The sequence below is a fragment of the Epinephelus fuscoguttatus genome, linkage group LG4, assembly GCF_011397635.1.
Source record: "Epinephelus fuscoguttatus linkage group LG4, E.fuscoguttatus.final_Chr_v1".
Lineage (NCBI taxonomy): Eukaryota > Metazoa > Chordata > Actinopteri > Perciformes > Serranidae > Epinephelus > Epinephelus fuscoguttatus.
In genome coordinates, this window is record NC_064755.1 from 12,043,967 (window position 1) to 12,055,141 (window position 11,175).

Sequence of the window (11,175 nt, forward strand, 5' to 3'; positions counted from 1 at the left end):
TGCCCTCTGTATGTGTTACAGCTTTGTGCCAACATCATTTCAGGTTCATTGTAAGGCTCCATTAGGATATGTAGTGAGAGGTTTGTGAGAACTACTGCCTGCACAGCTAGTTAAGAAAGTGATTATTAGATAGGGTTACAGGCAAGGTATCATGGGAGAAGCGCTCAATCTGCTGCACGACAAAACGCCATTTCACCCAGATGAAACAATGCTTGCAATTGTTTTTCTGCTCCACTGCTTTCCCACTCACAGGTGCGTAAAAAAAACCCCCCAAAAAACACCCATGCCTGCTCATGCATAAGCTCACACACACAGTATATGAAGAGAGAAAATACACAGGTCAGTATTTATAAATGGGAAGCAGAAACAATATCAATTCTGCTGCAGGTTTCTTTCTACACTGAGCTTTTCCTTGGCTGATATTAAAGTACTTTTGTATATGGATAAGAGCTTTAAATAATATTGAACCACAACTACTGTATACAACTACTTAAAATAAAATGCAAAATAGCTTCCTGTCCCTTTGCAACCCTCTACTTTTTTGTAAAGCTTAGAAAAAAATCAACAAAGAGCAAAATTTAGACAATTTTATTGACAGAAAATATGTACAAACGGTAATATGTAAAAATGTGTAAAAACAATATCATATAAAATTACCTCTTTTCCCGTTCTTGTGAGAAAAAAAGAAAGTTTGTTGGACAGCTGGATAACAATTCTGATATGAATGTGCACCTCTCAGTGCATGGTAGGAAAAAGAAAACACCTTTGGTTCCTTCTAAGAGGTCCGGCTACCTACAGCTCCCACCTCTGTTGCACATCAATCACTCCCTCTACATCTCCATTTACACTTATTCCAGCCTCTCCTCCCTACAGGTCCCCCTTTGTTCTGTGGAGGAAGGGGGAAAGAGGAGGCAAAGCGGTGCAGACGAAAGGAAAAAGCAGAATTGCTGCCTTCTCGCGAAGGGGGAGGAGTGGAGGAAGTGGAGTGACCACTGTGTGATGGAGGGGGAAAAGAGGCGAGGAACAGCGGTTTCCATCAGGGGGAGAATGCAGGAAGGGGACTGCTGATTTCTCTGGAGGAGGGAAGGGGCGACTAACAGAACAAGCTGTTTTGTGCCTCCTGACAGCGGATGTGTTTGTTGTGTTGTCACCAGGAGCTGCTAACAAAAGCCCAACGATCCTGCAATCTGATTCCGAGTGTGGGTTGAGTTTGATGCACGCGTGCACAAGCTCCTCACGCACAGACATGCCTCATGTGGAAGTTGACCACGTACTCTGCGTTGGTGCGTTGGACAGAGATGGCAAAGGGCTCGAAGGGGTGGAAAGTGAAGGCAACCAGGCGTCGCACGGCGTGATTCACCGGCCGTCCCAGCAGGCCTGCCTGGATTTTAAACTTGAGCAGGCCGGAGTCTCGTGCATAAAACCTGGTGGGTGAGAGAGGCAGACATAGACACAACGTGGTACCATTAAATCATTACTTTAGTCCAGTCCTTTGGCTTCTGACAGCCTCTGCTCCAATATGATATAGACCCATGTTGCTACATAATCCTTCCAGAAACAGGAGAGGAAAATGTTCCCACAAAACTGTGCATGTTGGAACTGTCTGCTGTTACATGAATGAAATAATAAGCCGACACATAATACTGTGTCAAACACTGTATGTCAGACACAAATTTAAAAAATCAGACATAAAATGCTCTCAGATTTGTCTGGGTCCAGACCTTTGAATCCGCCCACTCCAACAAGTGGACTGATTCATTTGGCAATGTGACATGAAACAGTAGTTTATGGTTTAAGGAAAAATAAATAAATAAATAAAAAAATCCAATGAGCAACTGGCCAATCAGGGCCACGAGCAGGACTAATGCCGATGTCAAGCCGTAACGTAAATCAACAAGTTTTCTCAGTATCACCTGACACTGTAGTTGGTTTTTTGTCTTTATTCTAAAAATGTGTGTCATCTCTGTCATATCAAACAGACTGGGATGCCTGGCAGACATTTTCACGAAAAGCTTGACACAAAGATCATGATAAAAAGGACAGAAGAATATAAAATGCATTTCACTCCGACCATCGTCCAAATCACACAGGTGACACTGTCTGTCCTCTGGGACTGAATGGAGTATCCAGTTCCCACAGCCAGTGGCAGGATGCCAGATCTCAACTGAGCACAAACAGACCTCTGAGCTCTGATCACGTTAAGTGTGACATATTGCAATTAGGGCTGCAACAAATTATTGCATACATAACAGATTACTGTGTAAAGTACTTTGGATTATTCACGTATTCAGTTATACAAAAACTGTAAAAAAAACAATTTTCCCAGGCTCCTCAAATTGATTTTTTTTTTGTCAGACTAAAAGTCCAAATCCAAAAGATATTCTACCAAAATTACAATAAACACATAGTAAAAAAGCAAATGACCGAGTGAATGGCTGCCATTTTTGCTTGAGAAATGACACAGTTGATTATCAGAATTACTGTTCACTGATTTTCAGTCAATTGTTTATTTGATTAGCAAACTAATCATTTCAGGCTATGAATCTTTTTCAGGATGTGCGTATTGTTAGTGACATTACTCATAGAGTTTTTTTCCTGATGGTTAAGGGTGTAAGAAAATATTGATAGACTTGAGCATTAAAATATTATGTTTTGTGATACTGTATCAACTCTCTAAAACCCTGTAACAATTTTCAGTTAATAGTTTACATACAGAGATTCGTGGTAGTGGTTCATTTTGTTGTGTTTAAACCCCCAGCTGCTACATAGCAATGTTGTTATGTGTCTTCAGCCATTTGACTCCCTGTGTTCTTTACACAATAAAAGTTTACCTAAAATTAGATATATAAAATCGCAATATATCTACTTGCTTAATAAATTGCAATACATTGCACCATAACCCCTGAATTGTGATACGTATCGTATCACCAGTCTGTACCTGATGGGGTGATCTCCGCAGGTCTTGGGCCTCTCCATTACCGACACCCACTTGTCATCATAACTGAAGAGGGAGAGGTCGAGGTAAGGACTGCTGCTGTAGGACTGAGCGCTGATAGGGAGCTGGCCCAGCAGCCGACGTACCGCCTCAGTGTGCCCGCCGTATTTGGCGTTTACTATGGTGTCCTTGAACCTGAGGCACAGACAAACAAGGATATTAGCATGATAACATTAAACAGCGACAAGAATCTTCAATAGCAGGTTCTTTTGGCACTGTAGCCTTAAAGTCAAACTCAACGACTTCCCAAAAAAGGTGCTTCAATGATCCTTGTGCCTGGTTCACAATACACAATATCAGCCCAATTCTAGCACAGCACGACGACGTGTGGTGTTAGCATGGATCGTGAACGACAATGAGCGTTGTACGCAATAATCCATCGTTTCATCTTGTGTAGTGTGTCAGTGTGTTCAAACTCAACACTTCCTGTATCTGTTTGAAATTAAAAGCCCATTATAACTTCGGTTGAGAGAAACCCTTTATTTTCTAAACAGGGTTTTATTGTGAAACATTTGCAGGAAGTTCTTGTGGAGGACTCAGTGACTGTCATAGTTTGCGTACGGTACTTCAAATGTAGCTCCTGCCATCTGGTGGCACTTTTTATGTTACTACAACAGCATTTCGGTTGGCACATGAACAGATACAGTGACTGAAATAATAGTAAAAGTAATTAATATAGGACAAGAATAACCCGATGACATCACACACATCATGAAATATGACCAGGGATGATTGGTGTGTACCATCGTCTAGTGTGTCATGTCTGTCGGCCAAGTCACGGCACGATTTTATGACTCCACAGTCGTGTAATGTGACATAGTGACTGTCTGATGGACAGATATGTCATGTAGTGTGAACCAGGCATTAAGTGTTAGTCCTCTTACTTACGTTTCAACTTCACAGAGGAGTGAACAGTCTAGTTTCCACTACAATTGTTTTGCTTTGGCGAGAACATTTCTGTTTTTGCTAAGAATCTTTCAAACATACCTGGCAAAATTATAGTCCCATGTCTCACTCCACACTACTACCACTCAGCAGTGACTCTGTGGTGTCACTTTTAATCCTTGATCCAAATGCTCAGCCTTTCCTCTCACCTCGTTTTGTGCTCCATTCTTGCAGGTGTCTATATTTGGTTTGTGACCATCTAAAACCCTGTGAACTGGGCTTATGCTATCCAGTTGTGAGTCGTACAAATCGGGTTTGCTGAATGTGCTCGCCAGCTTTCAATTTCTCCTCTCTTTCTCCCTGACATCAATTTTCACCACTCTAAAATCCAATTCTAAGCCCTTTGCCTCGCTCAAACTATCTTTTATCTTCTCCTCCTTCCGCAAACCCCCCCTCCATCCGGTCCTCCCTCTTGGCCTTCCACAGAGGATTTTGTCACCTACACTGGCGAGTCAAACCGCCAAATTCAATCACAGCTCCTCCAGCCAGTCGTAATGTCTATCTTCTATATCCAGATTAAGTCCTAAAACTCCCTCCTCCTCTAGGCGATTGCTGCTGATCTGCTTCTCTTCCACCTTCTTCATAATCCTCCCTGACATTTGGCTGCACACCATCAGGTATAGTTTTTTTTTTCTTTCATTCAGAAAAGACCCTGGACACTGCTGTTTGCCAGCACAATTATGTTCAAATTGAAATACATTCAATTTTAGCAGAAATATATTCGGCATTTAAATTCAATAATTTAGTTTTCTGCAGCACACAGGACATTGTCTCCTGAATACCTTCTCTGGACCTGACGGGCGTAGTTGTTGGACGAAGCGGAGCAGGGGAACTGGACGGCCTGGCTGTGCAGCGTGGCGTTTCTGAACAGGTCACAGAAATTCTCAAACAGCTCCAGCAGCTGGTCGGAAGTGTTCTCGAAGACAGCCAGCACCTCCGTAGACACCATGTTGTACACAACGAAAAACGACGGCTGCCAGAGAAAGGGATGGGGTGACGATCAGGAGAAAAGAAACGCAGGCTAAAGATTTTGTAGCATTTTTTTCTTGTATAGTAGGTATGTGTTTTCAAACCACAACACAATCAACTGGTCTTCAGGAGTGAAACGACAGTCAGGAATGATGAGATATTTTAACGAGGCATTTCAAGCTCTGCCTTCTACGTACGTTCATAATGAATATGAAATCATTTATATTTTCTTCATGAGACTATATACCTACAGAACAAGGAGGTCTGAGAGCTAAGATTTCATGTAAACAAAACATATATTAATTAGATCTACAGGACTGCAGAGAATCTGCAAGAGAAACGTGTCCTTGGAGACCCGAGAAAGGAATCCCTGTTATGCAGCACAAACAACAAAAGACATGAGAGAAGCAGGGGAGAGTAACAAAGAGAGCACAGACAGGAATTCAGATATGTGTGTGTTTCTACCTGTGAGGGGTCAGTGACTCTGAGTGTGACCACGTCTTCGCTGGTGTATTTAATGAAGAGGTGATGCTCATCCAACAGCTGCATCTTCCACATCCTCAACCTCCTCAGCTGATCAAAAAACTGGAAGAATCTGACGAGAAAAACAAGAGCTGGGTGAACTGAACAGATCGCTAAATGAGTATCTGACACAAATGTATTCAGCACAATATGGAAATGGTACAGCAGTGTGCCAAGCTATAAACACCTTTATATCATTGTAAACTGAATATTTTTTGAATTTGGGACTGCTGGCCAGACACACGCAGTAGATCATTATTTTTTTTTCTTTAGACAGAGAAGCAATTAACCAGAAATAAATACGCATTACAAACATACTGTCTGTCATAGTGCCACTTCAGTTGTAACAACCAACTTCTGTCACTTACAATGATACAACTGTTTTAGGTGCCGAGCCGTCACAACAAACTCACTCTGACAGAAAAAAAAAGCTTGACTCAGTTGTTAAACCTGTAAATATCCATTGAGTAATGTCAGCCATGTGACGCTAACAGTTAGCCCTGTCACTGTGTGTGTGTGTGTGAGTGTGCTTGTGCAGGCAGACTCTCACAAACACAAACTGCAGGTTGATCGAACACAGACAGAGCTCCAACTACATTTTTGGAACTCTAGTACTAGATCAGCATTAGGGGTCTGACATTTCTTAATATTTATTTGCACGAAAAATAAAAGTAAGGATTTGTTGCTGGATTCCTGACATGTATGAAAAAGATGGAGACAAAAAGAAAAAGACAAGTTGACAGAGACGGTTGATGAGAGAGGAAGCCGTGGTCTAGATAGTTAGGGAGTGAATAAATGAGGGAGAAGGAATGAGACAGCAGCGGGAGTGAATTTAATTTACTTTTTTCATGGCATTTAGTGTTCTAATGCAGAAACAAATAACCATCAAACAGAGTTTTGAGTCTCTTTGTCCTGCTCTGCATTTATCCTTTTTATTTATTTATTTATTTACCGTATTGCATCAGTCTCTGTGATAAAACATCTGTCACACAACAACAACGACAAACAACAACCCAATGACTCTGTGCTATTGTTTACTTCTGTGTGAAAATTAAATTTCAATTTTTGTCATAATTTTTAAATTCATTATTAGACTACACAGACTGATCTTCATGGTTCTTGAGACACAACAGAAACACAAAATGCAATGCACAACAGGGACTTTTAGTTTCTAGTTTAAGGTTTAATTCCTTTGGTTCAACAGTTCCTGGAACTTTTTCGTTGAAAAGGGTTAAACCGAGCACAGATTAAAAAAAAAGACTTTCTAGCCTTTTCCCTGGTTTAACTGAATAGTGGATAAATAAATACAGTAATTTAAAAAGTAGCTTAAGTAAAAGGTTGCTTTGCATGGCTGCTGCAGCTCTGCTCTTGTGTTCAGACATACAGACACTAGGATTACTAAATGAAATCTCAATAATACAGCCATGGCCTCCACTGTGGTGTAATGTGGAACACTGAACAAGATCAACAACAAAGACACACGACATGATTTGGGCCTTGGTAGGTGGCAGACAAATTAACTGATTAAAGTAAGTGACGGATTAAAAAATAATCTACTGAGAGATGAGAGAAATGTTGTGTACCTCCTCTTGGCAGTGGCGCTGCCGTCCTGCTCGGCCCTCCTCCAGAGGTAGACCAGCAGCCTGTGCTTGAGGGAGTTGATGGTTTTGTCAGTGTAAAGGCGAGGGAAGCCCGGCTGACTCTCAGCCTGAGCTTCAGTGTAAACTGCTGAAAGAGTCAGGAGGTCGTCCTCATAACAGAACCGCCCAATAGTCCTTACATCTAGAAATGTTCCCTCCGGAGTGACCTGGGAGGGGGAGAGAAAAACAGAGATGAAGGAAGATAAAAAACAAAGATGATACTTGGGGGGTTTATTTGTTCTTTCAGCAGCAGTAGGTCCCTAATCAACACAGAATTTAATAGAAAATTAAGTAAATTGTTTGAAAACTATTCTGTGCATTTATCAAAATCAGAACAATTTTTAAACCATTTACATCTGATCATGAATCTGCTTCTTAAAAAGTAAAACTAAACTGACTTTACAGGGCAGGAAAACTGCTACTTCATTATCAAAGGGTTAACAGCTTTAAGTATGTTAATGTCTGTCCATGTACAAATCATTAATGTCTCTGGATGACGGGAATACCCCTCTGATAACTTCACTCACTGGCGTGTCACAAAGAGCATGCTTTAAAGTCACTCAAAGTGAATTGCATATTAAATGATAAATCTGTAGCCTGACATCACCAGACCAAATCACAAATGTGTGGTCTGGAACTTCTCGGTTCATTTTTAATTTCCAACGGGGATTGTCCACGGGTTATCAACATGTGATGTAGTGCTGAGCGACCACTGACCAGGTCTGCCTCAAATGCCTGATCTCGATGGCCCATCATGACATATTAGCAGAGATGAGCTGGTATTTTATGAGGAGGTACATTGAACTTTTGTCAAATCCTTTTGAAAGCACGACAAACACATCTTTCTTCTCAAGAAAGCTTTAAATGCAGCTGATCGTTCTTATTCTAGCGAAAATATACCATCCCGTTCATTCAATACTTACAAGATGCCGGCTTCTGCAAAAAGTTGCACATCAGCTACATTCATCTCGGGGTTTTTCAAAAATGCCTGAGGAGTGCTTTTCAATCTTCATCTCAAACACATTATGATTGGCCTGGCACATCTCAGGCTTCAGTATATCTTGCTCCCAAGCAGAAGAGATCAGACACATCTGCCAGAGCAAATATAACATGACCTTTCAGATTTCTGTGGTTCCCAGGCAAGTACATCTACCAACCTGAAATACATGTATGGTCTGCTGCTGAACTGACAGCACAGCCAGGATGTTCCTGTAGAGGTAGAGGCCCTGGTTGTGGGACAGGATGATCTTGTCACACTTAAAGGACCTGGTGTCACACAGCCTGCCGGTGTGGAGGTCGATAATGTGGAGGGAGTAGTCCTCCAGAGGAGACCGAGGGTTGGGAGTCACAGATTCGTTGTTCCGATAAACCTGACGGGAGATGACATATTGATGAAATGGGCATTCTGAGCCAAACTACGGAAGTAAATCTGTATTCAATTTGTAATTTAAATTATCTATGAGATTCCTTGCACATTTGTTCTAAGTGTGATGATGATGTTACCTCAAAGAAGTAAGGTGGTGGCTCCTCTGGGACGTACACAGCCGACCCAACAATGACGTACCGGCAGTCGTCTGTGAAAAGGCTGCACTCCCGGTTGAGGTGTTCTCCGTTTGAGGCCACGTTAGTGACATGGAGCAAGGAGAAAAAGCGCTCAAAGAGACGGCCTCGGATGTTGAGAGAACGCTGGTCATTGGCCGTTAGAAGAGTCTCACCCTCTTGGCCTCTCAGCAGGTCCTGGGCTGCCTGGCAGCCTTGATATTCATATATCTGTAGGAAGAACATTAGGATTATTATTTATTCCTTCACATATTTGTCTTGGGTAAACTGTGTAGTTAGTCAGAACAAATCTGTCCCGGTCTGGACTAGTTGCTTTTGAGGAAAAAAACAAAAAAAAACAAACAAACAAAAAAAAAAAATCAGACAATATGTGATATTTAAGGAGTCTAGCTCTAATGTTTAGATGATGGAAATATGGGGGGGAAAAGACCCTACGTTAACGTTAGGTTTCTCTCTTCTTACCTCCAGAGAAGTCTGGTCAGAAGAGAAGGCGATGAAACAGCGTCCATCTGGTGAGAACTTCCTGAGGAAGCAGGGAGGCTTCTCCACATTGACCACAGTAAAGTTGGGGAAAAGGTTCTGGTGGAAGCACCGTACTCTGTACCAGTGAGCTCCGGGGCGGCCTGAACAGATCCTGCGCCTCTCAAGACGATGGACCACATTTTGATTCTGGATCCGTCTGGGCTTCAGGGTTGGGGTGTCCTCATCCATCGCTGTGACTGGAGAGTGATCTCAAACCCCTCCTCAGAAGGTAGTTGGACAAGCGGCCAGCCAGTGAAATTACTACATCACAAGTGCAGTTCTGTTACCTGTGTTTTCTACAGAAAGTGAGACAGATGAAAAATAACAGACACATTTTCAAATTAAACAGGTTTTAGTGCTAAAATTATCAGTTGATAAATCAGCTGTGTTTTAACTAGGTTATTGCATTTTAATGATCAAAAGCAACTGATCAAGGTACAAATTCCCAAATATTAAGAGATGCCTGTTTTTTTCATGTCAGTGAAAACGTGTGAGTTTCTTGGCTGCTGGTCAGACAAAGTTTAAAGACAGATGTCTGGCCTAAAATTAATTACCATGTGGGCAATGATTTAATTTAACGATTTAAACAGGAAAGCGCCTTATTCCATAAGCACTAAGGCCACTTTGTCCTGGTCCCAAAAGATGTCCAGCTGGTCTGGTCTGTCCCCTCCTCCTAATATCCTTTTTTTCTGAATGTATGACTTTAATGATATTTGTGTGTGTTCATTGTGACTTTGTGATAAAATGCCTTTATGATTATACTGCTATCTATCTATCTATCTATCTATCTATCTATCTAGCATTACACCTCCATAGCGGTGGGGACTTGTAAGAGATGAAGGATCATCAAAACTGAAGCACTAGAGAGTAACAAATCCTGACTTTTGGTACCTGGCGTGGGCCAAGCTCCAACATTCGACCCTACATTTCCCATAATGCAACATAATATCACTCCTCATCCCCAGCTTACAACTGCAGACTGGCACAACCTTGATAACATATCAGGGTTATTTCTAGTAATAGTCCACATGAAGAGCAAACTGATTTTCATCTATAAAGCATTAGGAGTACCATTTTAAGGAGCTAACTTACGTGTTGATATAAAGGGACACAGACACAAAATAGGTATGTAAATCGTCACAGCAGAGCAGGAGCATGAGGACTGTCTTCTTCTCTGAAATATCTGAGTGTGGTTTTGGTCTTAGCTTACTGTTGGGCTCAAACCCTGGTCTATGAAGTGTTGCCACTATACCTCAGCCAACTCCACAGTAACGAGCAGCTACCGTTAATTTCAGCTACAAGACATTTCACACAGTGCACAGTTACTCACACGTTGCTTTTAAAACCCAGTCAGCACCTCCAGTCAGATCCTCCAAGTTCAGCTGGTTGTGTTAGCATGAGCAGTTAAGTTTGGCTCACGAGCTCGACAAGTTACAGTTAGCTACCGGCCGCTAATTCCTTACGTCACCTCGCGTTATGGGGAAATGTTAAGCTTCATTTATTTCCACATACTGCAAAACTAACTGTGACCTATCGGGTTTCTCCAAATATCCGACTGTCTGAAGCGTTTATGTATTTGAGAGCCGCTATGTTTGTTGTGAGTAAGCCGTAAAGGAAACGCAGAAGAAGAAGATGATGATGGCAGTGCTGGACTGAGGTGGATTTCAGAGCTGTTTTAAACAGCGCCACCACATCCTCCTCAGGTGAAAAATGGTATTGCAGTCTGTATCAAATCAAAGGGGGACCAGGCCACTGGCAGCTGAGAAGCAGGGTCAAAAAATAAACTAAAAACTGGGTGTTTCTGGGTGTGATTTTTTTTTTGTGAACTAAAAAGAAAATATACCAAAAAACAAACAAACAAAAAACTAACTGAAACAATATTGTGTACTTACAAAACTACTAAAATAAAAAATATACAGCAAATGTCTCTAGTTTTAGTCTTTGCTACTTTGATCAAAATTTGTCAAACCGACAAGCATGAGGAGGCATTGGTGCATATGTTCATTGAGACTAGAATATCTA

At 41.6% G+C, this 11,175-nt stretch overlaps 1 protein-coding gene across 1 annotated transcript; it reads right to left on the bottom strand.

The window, feature by feature from the left end:
- Positions 1-572: 572 nt before the first annotated feature.
- Positions 573-10,794, bottom strand: det1 (DET1 partner of COP1 E3 ubiquitin ligase). Its single transcript, XM_049575001.1, has 9 exons — positions 10,484-10,794; positions 9,094-9,449; positions 8,575-8,841; positions 8,229-8,441; positions 7,015-7,238; positions 5,375-5,504; positions 4,723-4,913; positions 2,939-3,130; positions 573-1,424 (listed from the first exon to the last, which is right to left on the bottom strand). The coding sequence occupies exons 2-9, from the start codon at positions 9,340-9,342 to the stop codon at positions 1,235-1,237; spliced, it is 1,656 nt and encodes a 551-aa protein (XP_049430958.1). The 5' UTR covers positions 9,343-9,449; positions 10,484-10,794; the 3' UTR covers positions 573-1,234.
- Between the last annotated feature and the right edge of the window lie 381 nt (positions 10,795-11,175).